Here is a 14,218-nt window from a genome sequence, read left to right on the forward strand (position 1 = left end):
CCAGTCTCTACAGGACAGAGTGGGCTCCACATGGGCCACACCCACCAGATCAGCCACCTTTCCGGGCACCAGTTCCCAGCCAGGCCTCGCAGGGTGCAGCGGGGAGTGGGGACATGCAGGGGGACTTACAGGCTCTGAGGCACGGACTGTGGCTTGTGGGTACAGAGAAGGAGCGGTGCCCTGGGCAGCAGTGCCAAGCAGATCCCTTTCGGAGATCTGCTCCTTCCACCATTAGGTGGGGGGCCCCAGGGGGACCCCAGCCAGGCCCCTGGGGTCTTCTGGGGTGAGTTGAGTCTCACTAGGGGGAAAGTATTACATGTGTTCCTCTAGTACCATCTGCTTCCACAGCTAATTTTAGTCCTTCCCGGGCCTGGGAGGGAGGCTGGGGGTGGAGGGCTGGCTCAGATGGGTCTGGGGGTGGAAGTGGCCCCTCCCGGCCCAGCTAGGGCGGTGGGGCAGGACCTGGATGAGCAGAGAACGTGGGCACTGGGAGAGCAGAGGGTGCCAGCTGGCCAGAGCAGTGCCAAGGCCCTGGGGCCTGGCTGAACAATGCCCCCTCTGCCTTCGTGGCGTTTGGGAACATCAGGTTACGTGAAGGGACACTGGGGAGCAGAGTCCACCAACAGTGTGCTCTTGAGACAGAGCTGGGGGGTGCCGGCTGGGGCATGTCCAGGGCTAGGGGCAAGGCCAGCAGGCCCCTTCTTCCTGCCTCTCCTTTTGCCCTGCCCTGGCCCCCGCCTGGGCCTGCCACGGGGACCGTAATTGAGTAATTGGTGGCGGTGGGCGGGCAAGCTGGGGGCACTAATTGTTGCATGTGCAGGATCCTGGGGCCGGCATAGGGCCGAGCCGGGTAATTAGTTGTTTTTAAATAAACGTCGGCGGGCATGCTTTAATTAAGCCTTCTTCCCAGTGAGAGCCTCAGAGATGTAATCACAGAGAGAGACACACACATAAGACAGAGGAGTCTGGGCTCACCGGGAAGGCGAGTCCTGGTCCCAGGAGGCCACAGCCCTGCGTCCCAGGCTCCAGGACCCCTGGCAGGATGGGGCCTGCTGCCCCAGGTGTTGGGGGTAAACCCCTCAGTGGTGCCGGGGACTGCGATGACCAAGTCTTCTTCCGGCTCGGTTCCGCTGCGGTCTGGGGCGAGCTGGGGACCGTGGTTCTTCCCCAAGTGGATGGGAGGTGTTTCGGCATTCTCTCTGGCCTCCCAGCTGCCGTTTGCGCAAGGCTCCCGCCCAGCCCCAGCGGCACCTACCTTGGGTGGCCGAGGTGACGAGGACGCCGGTGATGCAGAGGCTCCAGAGCACTGCAGCCAGACGGGCCATGGCGGCAGCCGGGGGCGTGTTCGGGGTGCTCAGTGTCCCGTGCCGGGGGCCTTGCCCCACATCAGCAGGTGGGCACCACGGCCTGGCCCACCAGCCTGGGGGAGAACAGGGAGAGTAAGGCCGGGGCAGGCTCCCAGCAGGCCCAGGAGCAGGGGTGTTTGGGCCAGTCCCCTCTCCTCCTGCTGGTGGCTGAGGGCTGCCACCCCATAGTCCCTGACAGGGGCCTCTCAAGGTACCTCCCCCAAGCCAGCTGTGGGGGCTGAAGCGGCACCCCTCCAGGCCCTCTGGCTTACACTAACTCCCACCCCTGACCGGCAGACAGACCCACCCACTGGGCGCTTTGGACCAAAGAGGACCTCCTGGAAGCTCCTCCTGTGGTCTTGCAGCACCTCCCCCCAACCCCCGAAATCCCCACCCCCATAGAAGGGCCAGCTCACCAGGATGTCATGGCTGTGAAGGGCCCACCTGCACCCAGGCAGGCCTCAGACCCTCTAGCATGGGAGGTAAAGGCCTTCTGGAAGCCTCTTCTCCATCCCCAAATCCCAAACCTGCCCACTTGTCTCCCTGACCTGGCTTCCTCACCCAGCACTGCGGGGGTGCTGGGGCGGGGGTGCCCAGGCATCCTGGCCTTGAATGGCAGCCTCCCCGTCTTGGGCAGGAGTCCAGGCCCCGCCCCCAGCCCTTGCTTCCTGTCTCTCCAGCTCTGGTAGCTAATTAGAATCCAACTGGCTGGCGCCACAGATCAGGGACCAGGGACAACTGAGTCCCCTCTTTCCCCTCTGGGGGACCCTCGAGGTAAGCTGGAGACAGGCAGGCGCGGGTAAGGGAGGGGTGTGCGGTCCCCTAGGGGGCCGGAGTGGGGGCTGGCATTGTGTGCCCTCCCCGGCAGTCCTCCCACACATCTGCCTGTCCCTGGGCACGGCAACTCCGTGGGCACAGGGCTCCGTTCTGACCCATTTCCTCCATTCTTGGCTGCTCCTCCCTTCTCCCTTCTGGTCTCCCCTGGATGTGCTCAGAGTTGCAAACCCAGATCTCTGCCCTCAGCCCTTTGCTTTATCTGCACCGCGGTTCTCATGGTGGCCCTGGCCCAGTGGCACCAGCCTGGCCAGGAACTTCTACAAACATTCTCTGGGGAGGGCCAGCACCCGTGTTTTAACCAGTCCTCCAGCGTGTGAACACCCACTTGCTCTGTCTTCTCCAGCTGCCACCCCAGTCTGTCCCATAGTTTTAATGCCATTGACCAATAAATACCTTCCACATCTCTTATTTTCTGTTTGGAATCTCTCAACGGAGCCCCAATCACTGTTTTCCCTGCCAGATGAAAGCCCCTCCATCAGTGCCATCAGCATCCTGATCCCGTTTCTGCTCAGGCCACTCCTGCCTCCCGATATTCCTTGACCACACCAACCCCTGCCCCAAGGCCTTTGCACTTGCCAGTTTCTCCATGTGTATCTTCTGCCCAACAATCACCCATAAGGCTGATGCCCTTGGCCTCCTTTACACCTTTGTTCAAATGTAACTATTCAGGGGTAACTGGATGGCTCACTCAGTTCAGGTCATGATCCCAGCATCTGGGATCAAGCCCCCTGATGAGCTCCCAGCTCAGCAGGGAGTTGGCTTCTCCCTCTCCCCCCCCCCCCCCCGGGCATGCCTTTGCTCCCTCTCTCTCTCCATCACACTCTCCCTCAAATAAATAAAATATTTTTTAAAAAGTAACTATTTGTTTCTTGCATGGAACAGGCCCTGCACAGACAGGAATCACTGGACTGGACTGCTTTGCTCACAGCTAGCCTCAGCTTCTAGAATAGGCCTGGCACACAGCAATGTGTTCATTGAATCTCAGACCCCAAACCTAGGAATCCATCCCGATTCCTCACCCTTCCCCACCGCTCCCCTTCGTAAGCTCCACCAGCAAGTCCTGATGGCTCTGCCTCCAGAGCACCTCGCCAACCTGCCTACTTGTGGCCCCCGTGCCCCATCTAGGACCGAACCACCACCCTGCCACACCATGCTTGTCTCGGCCTCCCTCCCTCCACGCCTGCCCTCCACTCTGAGCTTGGGGGTCACTGAATGACGCAGATCGAGTGTTAACCTTCACCTCGGCTCTCCCCTGGGGTCTGCATTCTTTACCAGGGCCGCAGGGCCACCTGACACCACCCTGCTCTGTAACCGGCTGGCCCCCTCCAGTTCTAGGAGGCTCTAGCTTCCTCCCCCTCTCCTCAACGCCCCCCCGCCCCCAGCTTTCCTGGGCTGCTCTCTCTGCCTGGAATGCTCTCCCAGGATCCCCATACACCTGCTATGGCTTCCCACCGGTCAGCACTCAACTCCAAGGCCACGCCAACAGAGCAACCTACCCCGACCTCCCCAAATGTCCCTGCTGTTCCCACCTACCATCCTGATTTACAGCTTTCAGCCACACCTGAAGTTACCTTTAGGATATCAGCAGGTCTGGGGTCAACCTTCCTTACTAGACCATAAGCTCCTGGAGGGCAGGGACTTGGACAGGTTCTCAAGAAATAAAGGTGGGAGGCGCACGCTCCCGCACAGGACACCCCCTCCCAGGCCGCAGACTCCTCTTGCTTTTGGCAAGGGATCGGACAGTGTGGCCAGCATGCCTGCGCCCTCCCCACCCCCAGCCTTCAGGAAGCACTCCCTCCTCCTGCCTCGCCCCGCAACCCCGACCAGGCATGGCCTGCGGCACTCTGGACTCCGGCTCCTTTGATATTATTTCACAGTCTTACATTGTGGGGGGCTGGGGCTTCCTCATTGCCCCTTCCCCACCTCAGCTCCCACCCACAGTCAGGCTCAGGAGGGGTGCTGACTTTCCACGAACAGACATCCCCTCTCCCTGGCTCTCCGCAGGGGCTCTCCAACTAGTTAGTGGCTGGTTAATGCTGGCAAGGCTGCCGGATGCCAGGCTCTGGGGGCAGCCAAGCCACAGGGGTCTGGATCCAGTTCTGCCATTCACAAGTGGTGTGAACTTGAGCTGGTCCTTCCCCCGCTGCCCAACCTCAGTTCCCTCTGTGCCTCACACCAGCAGGGTTCTGGTTAAGGACAGCGGTCTGCCCAAGTGACAGGCCAGCCTGGAATCCATCTGAGGGTGCTGTCCGCAGCGTGGCACGAGCCAGGGCCCAGGCAGCATGAGTCCGAGGGCAGCGGCTCTTCTTCCTCCTCCGGGCTGCACCCGGACCCAAGACACTGCGACCCCAGATGGAGTCCCAGGCCTCTTCGCCACCTCCACTCCTTCCCGGGGTCTAACTGGCCTCCTGGCTGTAGACATCGTCTATCCTGTGATGACTGCCACACTGGAGGGCCAGCCCCGCTTCTCTCCTCACTGTCTGCTGTCTACACCTCCCTCAGGTCTCCAAATCACCTTCAGCCTGACCAGACTAAAACAAAGTCCCCACCATGTTAGTCCACGGGCCCAGCATCCCCCCAGGTCCTTGGGCTGCGACCCCAGGAGTTAAAGTTCCTGGCTCCTCTCTCTCTCCCCGACATCCAGCTTGGGAGTAAGTCCTGGGTCTGCACCTCCGGGACACGCCGGTGTCTGTCTGTCCCCAGCAGCTGCCCTCCCGACAGCCCAGACCTCCTCCCAGCAGCACACCACCCTTCTTGCTCCTGCACTTGGGGCTCCCCACCGGCAGCCAGAGAGGCATTTAAAAAATCATGGTATAATAGATACATAACATAAAATGTGTCATTTTAACCGTTTTTATGTGTATTATCCAGTGGCATTAACTGCTTTCTTTGTGCTGGGCCGCCCCAACCACGGTCTATTTCCGAAACTTTGTTATCGCCCCAGACAGAGACTCTGTCCTCGGGAACAGCCCCTCCTGTTCCCGTGCCCCCACCCCTGGCAACAACCGGTCTCCTCTAGGGACCTCATCTGCATGGAGTCAGCCAGCGCTTATCCCTCCAAGGCTGGCTTCCTTCACTCAAGGCCCATCCGCACCGTCATCTGGGGCGGCACACCATCCCTCTTCAGGGCCAAGTAATATTCCCCCACGAGGCCAGCTGGCATCTTGTTCAGCCATTCATTGTTTGGGGGCCTTAGCTGTTTCCTGTGGTGGTGGGGCAGGGCGTGCTTTTAAAGACCACTCGACACTCCGTCCTGTCTAAGGCCCTGCCATGGCTCCAGCTCCCCCATCTGTGAGGCCACGCAGAATCCCAGCCTATGTCCCTATCACCGTGGCCCTTAGATCTCAGCTCAGATGTGCCCTCCTCAGAGATGCAGGGGCCCTGCCCCCAGACTGTTTCAGCCTCCGCTGCGGTCAGGGCCCGCCTGTCCAGCCCCCCACCGATCCCGGAACCTCCTCTTGGTAAAATGGGGGTACCGCACAGGGCAGCTGCATGACAAGATGAACTCACTCATGTGAGACACGCAGGGCCGTGGCCGGCATGTAGTGATGCAAAGTGTCCCCGCAGCAGCTGTCACTACCATCACCACTGATCACGTCACTGCCTTGTGACTTGACTTGTCCCCTTGGGGATTTCCTTTGCACCCCCAGGCCCCCAGAAAAATGGACGCTCCCAAGCCCATCTCCGGGCACCCAGATACATAGGCGTCTTCAGACAAGTCCTTCCTGAATGAACGTACGGTGACAGTGGTGGGAGCAGCTGGAGACAGGTGTTTGTGACCTGCGGGCCAAGTCTGACCCACGCAGCCCAGGCACCATCACTTCAGGGGTACAGAGAGCGTTCCCCTCGGGCTACCCACTGCTCCCTGAAGGCCCGTCCCCAGAGCAGCTCCCCCCAGAAAGCCCCAGGCACCCCCAGAACCTGGCCCCAGCTTGGGGCTGGAGTACGAGGAGCCAGGCAGGACCTCTGTCCCCTCCCCTCTCCTCTCCTCCAGGCCTGCCCCTTGGTGCCCACCTAAGTGGGGAGGCAAGGTCCGGTGTGGGCAGGTGGGAGTCATACCCTGGGAGGCCTGAGCCTGACCATCCCTGAGGCCTTGGGAGAGGGTGTTATGGATTGAACTGCCCCTCCCCCCAAAGATATGTCAGAGTCCTATTCTCCAGCACCTCAGAATGGGACCTTATTTGGTCTTTAAAAAGGTAATCAAGTTAAAATGAGGCCATTAGGGTGACCTCTAGTCCAGTATGACTGGTGTCTTTATAAAAACGAGATATTTAGGCACAGACAACACACAGGGAGGGCGCTAAGGAGGACAAAGGCAGAGGTCAGGCAATGCAGCCACAAGCCAAGGATTGCCAGCGAACCCCCAGAAGCTATGCGAGAGGCATGGGGCAGACCCCTCTAGAGCCTCCAGAAGGAACCAGTCCCACCCACACTCTGACCTTGGAATTCTGGCCTCTGGAACTAGGACAGTGAGTTTCTGCTGTTAAAGCCGTCCAGTCTGGGGTACTTTCTCACAGCAGCCCTAGCAAACTCACATGGGGGTTCAGGACAAACGGTGGGCTGGGAGGCAGAGATGGGGACAGGGCTGAGTCGCAAACCTTGGGAGCCTCGCGCAAACTGTGGCAGTGGGAGGCCTGCTGGAGCTCCAGTCCCGGAAGCTCCCGTGGCGCCAGGGGCAGCGGCTGACACCTCGGCGCCCCGTCACAAGCACCGCGTACGCACAGTTCGTTTAACCCAGAGGGACTCGGAACGCAGGGTGGGGGGGAGGGGTAGAGGGATGGGGGAGAGGCACACACCTACATCTAACAGAGGAGGAATATGAGGACCCAGGGGCACCAAAGTGATGAGGGGACTTTGAACCCAGGCAGCCTGGCCCCGCAGGTTGGGCTGGGGAGCCCCTGGTGGCCGGGAGAGTCCCCTCCTCCAGCCAACCGCACCGCTGCACGGGTGTGACAGCAGCGTCGGAGCTGGGCACACCCAGCGCCACTGCCCCCACAGGGCCAGAAGAACCCGCACCTGCGTCTGTTCCCACCTCAAGCCTCAGTGGACTTGGGTGACCCTAACTGAATGCCTGGAAAATCGGGCTTACTGCCTCCCCGTGGAGGGGGACCAGAGCCCAGGCATGTCCAACCCCCAGGTCGTGTGGACAGCCAGGTCGTGTGGACAGCCCACCAGCCCCACCCACACCTGCCTCCGCTTGCTCCTGAGCCCCACGAGAGTGTCAAGTTAAGGGGGCACGTAGCAGGGGTCCTGGGGGCGGGTAACATGGCCCAGGCTCTGTCCTCAGGTGCCCTGAAATGGGGCAGGGGTAGATGACAGGAGGAGAACCAGCTGCTGGAGGAGAGAGGGCGCCTCCAGTCTGCCCTAGAGTGCAGTTGCCATGGCAACCCTCTGCTCGAGTGGGTGGGAGTCTGAATGCCTGGGGCGGCACCAGCAGAGGGGGCTCTGGGCCCCTCACGGCGGAGCCTCACCACACAAGTCTCCTGCTTCTGGCCCCAAAACTAGCAGCGTGAGGGACCAGAGCCACAAACCTGCCTCCTCCAGGAAGCCCTCAGGAAATGGCAGAGTAAGGAAGCAGCTGGCCAGGGCACCTGGGTGGCTCAGTAGGTTAAGCGTCTGCTTTCAGCTCAGGTCATGATCCCAGGGTCCTGGGATTGAGCCCCGAGTTGGGCTCTCTGCTCAGCAGGGAGCCTGCTTCTCCTTCTCCCTCTGCCTGCCACTCCCCCTGCTTGTGTGCTTTCTCTCCCTCTGTCTCTCTGTCAAATTAATAAATAAAATCTAAAAAAATTTTTTTAAATTAAAAAAAAAAAAAGATGTAGCAGGCCCTGGGGGAAGGTGCAAGGAAGAGGCTCCCAGGTATGAATCTGCTTTGTGGCCTCGGGTTTAGCTCTTGGCCGTTCTCAAGTCTGGTTCGCCGTCTCGCCTCAGGGACGAGCATATAAACCTCACAGAGGTGGAACCAGAGCCTGGGCAGTGCCCTGCGCGCAGCCCTCCTCTGTGAAGGGCCCTGTGGGCTCAGAGAACACAAAGTCCTCCCCAGACCTTCCACTCCAGCCCCATCTCCTGCAGAGGACAGCCCAGTCCTCCCAAGTGCTCCCTCTGGACCCCTCTCCTTCTCACCCTCACATCAAACCCCTGCAGCTCCTGCAGCCCCTCCTGCGGAATCTGCTCACCTCCCACTCCCTCCCTGGGCCAGCCCCATCACCCGCCCCCTGGTCAGACCTGCTGCCCCCTCAGGTCTCCAGCCCTTGCTGCCCACAGCCTGATCGTCCCAGAGCAGCCAGAGGGCGCCAGTGAGCAGCCGGGTCAGGGCACATCTCTCCTCTGTTCAGTACCTTCTGTGACTCCCACCTCACTCACAGCTAAAGCCCATGTCCTCCCTGGGGCCCATATGGCCAGGTACACTCTGCCCCATTCCTGCCCTCAGCTCTTCCCACTCTCCTCCTTGCTCACTCACTCAGCCCCAGGTTCCTAGAGGAAACCATCAGGCACAGTCCCATGTCAGGGCCTTTGCACAGGAGGTTCCCCCCTCCCCAGATCCCCACACGGCTTCTCCCTTGCCCCCCCAAGGCACCGCCTGCTCAGGAGGTCCTGCTGCTCCTAGCACTCCTCCATCCTATCCTGGCTTTTTTCTCCATGGCAGCCATCCCTGGCATGCCAGCCCTGACTTTACTATCTGCTACCTTCCTCCCACTAGATGTCAGTGCCACAGGGTGGGGCTTGTCTGATTTGTCCGTTTTCAAAGGTCACTCTGGCTGCCCAGTGGCACTGGGCCACGGTGGGGGTGGGGGCCATTCGAAGCAGCCGCTTTCCACTGAGGCCTCCTCCCTGGTCTCCCCCCTCCATCTGTCACTCCCACCCTATGTGCTCTCCACCCAGCCCAAGTGATCTTCATAAAATGAAAACCCAATCACGTCCCTTCTAACCTACCACCCCCATGGCTCCCTATTGTCTCAGATGCCCTAGCATGCCATCTCAGGCTCTGGTCTCTGTCCACCTGGTCAATCCCATCTCCGCTCTAGCTTCCTAAGGTGCCCCCAACCCCACACACCTCTCCCTCTCCCATACACATAGTGCCAGGGTGCCTGTCTCTGCCCCCTCTCTTCCTTCAAAAGGTTCTGCCCCCAGGACTGCCTGTGTTGGCTGGTCTCTCCTACGCCCACACTCATGGCACACTGAGCCTCCACGTTTGCCCCCCTAACTGGATTTGGGCTGTGCTGTTGAACGTCTATCTTTCCCACCAGCTGGGGACTTCTCAGGGAAAGTTCCATCACAGGTCAGTATGGCTCTCTGTTGCGTGTCCAGTCCTGGGCAAGAACAAGCACTTATTAATTTGTTTAATGAATGGAGACAAAACAGACCCAGAGAGTAGGTCATCTATTCAGTGCACAGTTACCTAGTTCCTACTGGGTCACAAGCGCTTTAGAAGAAAATAGGCCTGAAGGGGAGGGGGGTTGTGGGGGTCTATCCGTGGGTACAAATGTATTTACATTTAGGGTTGTCAGGGAACACCTCTCTCAGAGGGAAACATTTTAACAGAAGTGTCAAGGCGGTGAAAAACCTCCCAGGCAGCGGGAACAGCACGTGCAAAGGCCCTGAGGTAGGATCTGCTGGAGCATGGCTGTAGCCCAGTGAGCAAGGGGGAGAGTGGGAAGAGGTGAGGGCGAGGGGAGATTAAAGGACAGAGCTAGCAGGGCCTTGTGAGTCGAGGGTAGGACACTGGCTTTTTCTCCAAGGGAGGTGGGAGCCAAGGAGGGTTCTGAGCAGAGGAGGGGCGTAGCCTAACTCAGTTCAGAGACTCTTTCTGCTGCCAAGGGAGATTAGACTGGGAGGAGGTGGGGGCTGCTGAGAGCAGTGGGTGAACCCCCCCTTTTTTCTTCCTGTCCATTCAGCCATCAAAGCCAGAATCCTGCCATGTAGCCTACGCTTCCTTTCTTCACCCTCCTACCAATCACCCAGCAAACCATGTCAACTCCTGTCCTGAAAACCCCCACACCAGCCCATCTCTAATGTCTCAAGGCCCTTTGCAGAGCCTTCACTTTGACAGCCCCCAATAGCCTCCTCTTCCCACTGGCTTCCTGGCCCCCCTTCTTCCCTCTGGGGTTCTCTCCCACCCAGGAGCCAGAGAGAACTCATGCTGAATATTCCTATCCTGTCTGGTGGGCCTTGACTCCTCCATAGGCTTTCCCAGCCCCATGGACACACCTCATGGCACAAACTCAATCCTTCTGCCCCCATGACCAGCCTCCAGCCTCCTTTCTACATGGCTGGCCATAAAACCTCTTACCTTCTCCCCTTTGAGCGACCACTTTCTTTCTGACCTCAGGCAGGCCTCTCCTCACATACTCTCTTCCCCCTCCACTTTATCCCTTCTTCCCCCTCCAGGCTGCAGCTGGGAGGCCCCCCTCCCCCAGGAAGCCCCCCTGACTTACAGCCTGGCCAGGTGCCTCCACTAAGCTCCTCCCCACAGGAGGCTGGCACTATGGAGGCCTACGGTACATTTGCACTGCATATTGTTCACTGCCCATCCTCGAGCCTTGCACTTCGAGCACGACAGAGCACAGCTGAAAGACGTAGTAGGAGCCATGGCCCAAAGCAGAGGGGGGGAGGTGGCAGGAGTCTCCGGGCCTCCACATGCTGGCAGTGAAGGGGCAGGGTGGTGGACACAGAGACCAGAGGGAGGTGGAGATGATACCCAGCAGGGCAAGAGGGAAGAGTCCCAGGGTCCTACGTTCAAATCCCAGCTCTGCCCACTTCGGGCTGTGTTCTTCCTCTGATTGTCTCTCCCCATGGAAATGGGATGGAAGCCTCCCGTGGTGGCTACAGGGCTTGGAAGTAATAGATGGCGACCCCACATATCCTTTCTAGAACACCAAGGTACCAGACACTTAGGAGCTGGACAGACATCCGCGGATGAGCCAGACACAAACAGCACTAAAAAAGCCAATTCTATGATGTACTAGTTTTGTGGAGGAAAAGGGGCTCTGGTGTGTGTGTGTACAATTTAAATTAGGGTGATCTAGAATGACCAGACACTTCAGCAAAGCCCCACAAAGGTAAGGAAGGAGCCATACAGGTGGTCAAGGAAGAAAAAAGAGTTCCTGTCAGCAGGCACAGCCCATGCAAGGGTCCTGGGGCTGGTCGGTGCATATTTGAGATAAGTGAGGAAGCCAAGGTGACTGGTGGAGTGGGTGTGGGGAAGTGGGAAGTGGTGAGGGCAGGGAGGCGACAGGGACAGACTGTACCAGACTTGCCATGTCCGTAAGTGCACAAGCGTGGCCCAACAAGGCTGCTCTTCTGCTGAGGAGGGCGCACCCAGAGGTGTCCCAACTTCCACCACCAAGGACACCTGGGGGGCGCTCTGGGGCAGAGGCGTCCACCTGGGGCCCAGTGACTGACTGTTTTTGCACAGCCAGGAGCCTGAGAGAGCTCTTGCCACTTCGGGAAGGTTGTGAAGAGGCAGAGGGGGAATACGCATGAGGGCAGCTAGGTCAGCTGCCCGACTCCAGGAGTGACTGTCTGGCTCTTCACAGAGAAAGTCTGCCAACCCCTGTCCTGAGTGACGGTCTTCCTCACCGAGAGACCATTTTTGTTCTCTACCCCAGTCTGTTTGCCAATGTCTCGGACTCGTTTAGGTGTCTCAGCCGGGGGGCACGAGGGATGCTAATAGTATTTAGAGGGCACAGACCACGGATGCTGCCCAAAGTCCTAGGATGCCCGGGACAGTCATCACAAAGAACAGCCGGCCCCGACACCGGCCTGCCATGTCTGCGAGAGCCCGGCCCAGAGAGCCGGCCCTCGGCCCCGGCCTGCCCACACCTCTCTGGCGGCCGGACACAGGCACCCCCTCGGCTTCCTGGGCTGCCCCCTCCCGACTTCCAGGGCATTTTGAGTGTCTGAGGGAGGGGCCCTGGCTATTCTTAACTTTGGGGGGCAGGGCTATTTTTAGTCTCAGTGTCTATTTACTGAAAGTTTTATCTTCCCCAGTTTTAAAGTTCGGGGTGGGAAAGCAGAGAGCTTTTGCTCCACTGCTTTGCCAGGGCCCACGCAGACCAAAACAAGCATGAGGGTCTCGCCCCACAAGCGAGGCTGAGACAGTGCCCCAGGGGCTGCTCAGGCCTTGACCCTGGGTTTCCCATGCCCCGCATGAGCAGAGGGCGCCTCCGTCTCCCACCCCAGGCTCTAAACCCCACAGCGCACACACAGCTATGCACACACAGCAGCTCACCTACAGCTCCGGGGCAGGTGGCCCATACAGGTACCCGCACCCACGGGGCACCCACGAGGCCACCTCAGAGAGAGTACTCACGGGTGGGCACAGCAGACAGGTGCAGAGCTGGCCTGGTCAGACCCCCAGTGGCAGCTCTCAATCCCCCCAGAGGGGCAGGGTGGACGGGGAGTCCTTGCCATGCACAGCCAGAGGACTCACCTGGGAGTCTCCAGTCCTTCGACAGACCCCCTCCCACACACTCAGGGAAGACTGCTTCAACACCTACTGTGGGCCAGGTATGAGTCTAGGCATCTTGGATCCAAAAGCAAACCGAGTAACAAACTCCCTGAGCACTTGGACTCTGGCTGGGGAGACAAATGATAAATAAGCAGCCACAATAAATCAAGAAATTACAGTGTGAGAAAAGCCATCCGTGCTAGGAAAAGTCAGGAGGTAAGTGGGAAGCTGCATGGGGTAAGGTTACTGGGGGGCGGGGTGACATCTGAATTGGGTGAAGGAGCAAAAGCCTTACAGATGTCTGGGTGAGAGTCCCAGATGGAAGAACAGGCAGTGCAAAGGCCCTGGGGTAGAATCGTGCTTCGAATGTTGGTGAAGCGAAAGCAAAGTGAAGGGGATGAAGTGATGGGGAGGATCATGCAGGACCAAACCCCAAGATGCCCCATGGCCTGATCTGCACTGGTGCCTGGACAGACAGGCTGCTACCTTCCAACTCTGGGGCCACCCTCCCACCTGCAGTTGGGACCCTGGCCACTCCAGAAAGGAGACATAAGCTTTCTCCCTGGCTCCTGTGACACAAGCCTCTTGACTGAAATTGCTATGTGTGGCCAGACTATGAGCTCCGAGAGGACAGGACCAAGGCACTGTACCTACAGCACCGTCAAGCACAGCGCCTGTAGAGAAAGCATGTGCTCACAGACTCCATGGAGAGGTGCACGGGCCTCGGCCCGAGAAGCCCCATGTGTGCGCCCCTGGGCGCGTGGCTGCAGGTGCACATAAGATGCAGACCCTGCTCCTGTGCAGAGCTGCAGACACACACGGGACCGCCGACTTCACCAAACTCATGGCACCAGCTCTGAAGAGACCCCTACACATGGGGCTAGCCTGATGACACGGGGTCACACACAGGCTTCACTAGGTCCCCATCCCAATCACACACAGAGCACACACAGACATCCAACAGAGGACTGGCTTCTGGGGGTTGGGAGACACCCCCCCCCCCCGCCATGGCTCTGTTCAGCAGCAGCCTCCCATCCTGGGACCCTGCTTTCCTCTTTCTCGGGGGTGGCCAAGACCCAGCCCAGGCACCTCCTCCAGGGTCACTGCAGCCAGGTCCGGTTCCAGACCCAGGGAAACCCTCCCGCCCCGCAAAGAGGGGTCTGGAAGAGGGGAAGTGTCTGGCGTCTGGAAATTGGATCCTCGAGATGAGCCCACACAGAAACCAGAGACTTGTCCTTGGCCACACAGATGGCTGGAGAAGTAGGAGGGAGTAGAGACCTGGAGCTCCAGCTCCCCACACGAGCGCAGGGCAGGACAGCGCAGGGCAGGATGGAGGGGGGGTGGACTGCAGGGATCTTGCTCCTCCTCTTCCCCATCAGGGGTACCCACTCTAGCAGAGCATCACAACCTCCTGGGATCAGCAACTCCCCACCAGATGCCCATGCTGGAGCTGAAGCACCTCGTGCTCACCCACCAGCCGGCGGGGTTGGGGAGGGACCATAGGGACGCTGCAAACTCCAGACGCAGGTGGCTCTCACAGGTGGAGGCACCGGGGGTCTGGAGTCCAGACCGCTTGATGCAGACTCCA

General features: G+C 59.4%; 1 protein-coding gene across 5 annotated transcripts in view; it reads right to left on the reverse strand.

Moving 5' to 3' along the window:
- The window catches only part of ADGRL1 (adhesion G protein-coupled receptor L1), a 43,825-nt gene that overhangs the window by 27,105 nt on the left and 2,502 nt on the right, over nt 1-14,218 (reverse strand). For all 5 annotated transcript variants that reach the window (XM_045989891.1, XM_045989895.1, XM_045989894.1 and 2 more), the window contains exon 2: nt 1,256-1,420. In XM_045989891.1, coding sequence (XP_045845847.1) covers nt 1,256-1,325 — 70 coding nt within the window. In that variant the 5' untranslated portion in view covers nt 1,326-1,420. The remainder of the gene's footprint in view (nt 1-1,255; nt 1,421-14,218) is intronic.

This window comes from Meles meles, chromosome 20 (assembly GCF_922984935.1).
Source record: "Meles meles chromosome 20, mMelMel3.1 paternal haplotype, whole genome shotgun sequence".
NCBI lineage: Eukaryota > Metazoa > Chordata > Mammalia > Carnivora > Mustelidae > Meles > Meles meles.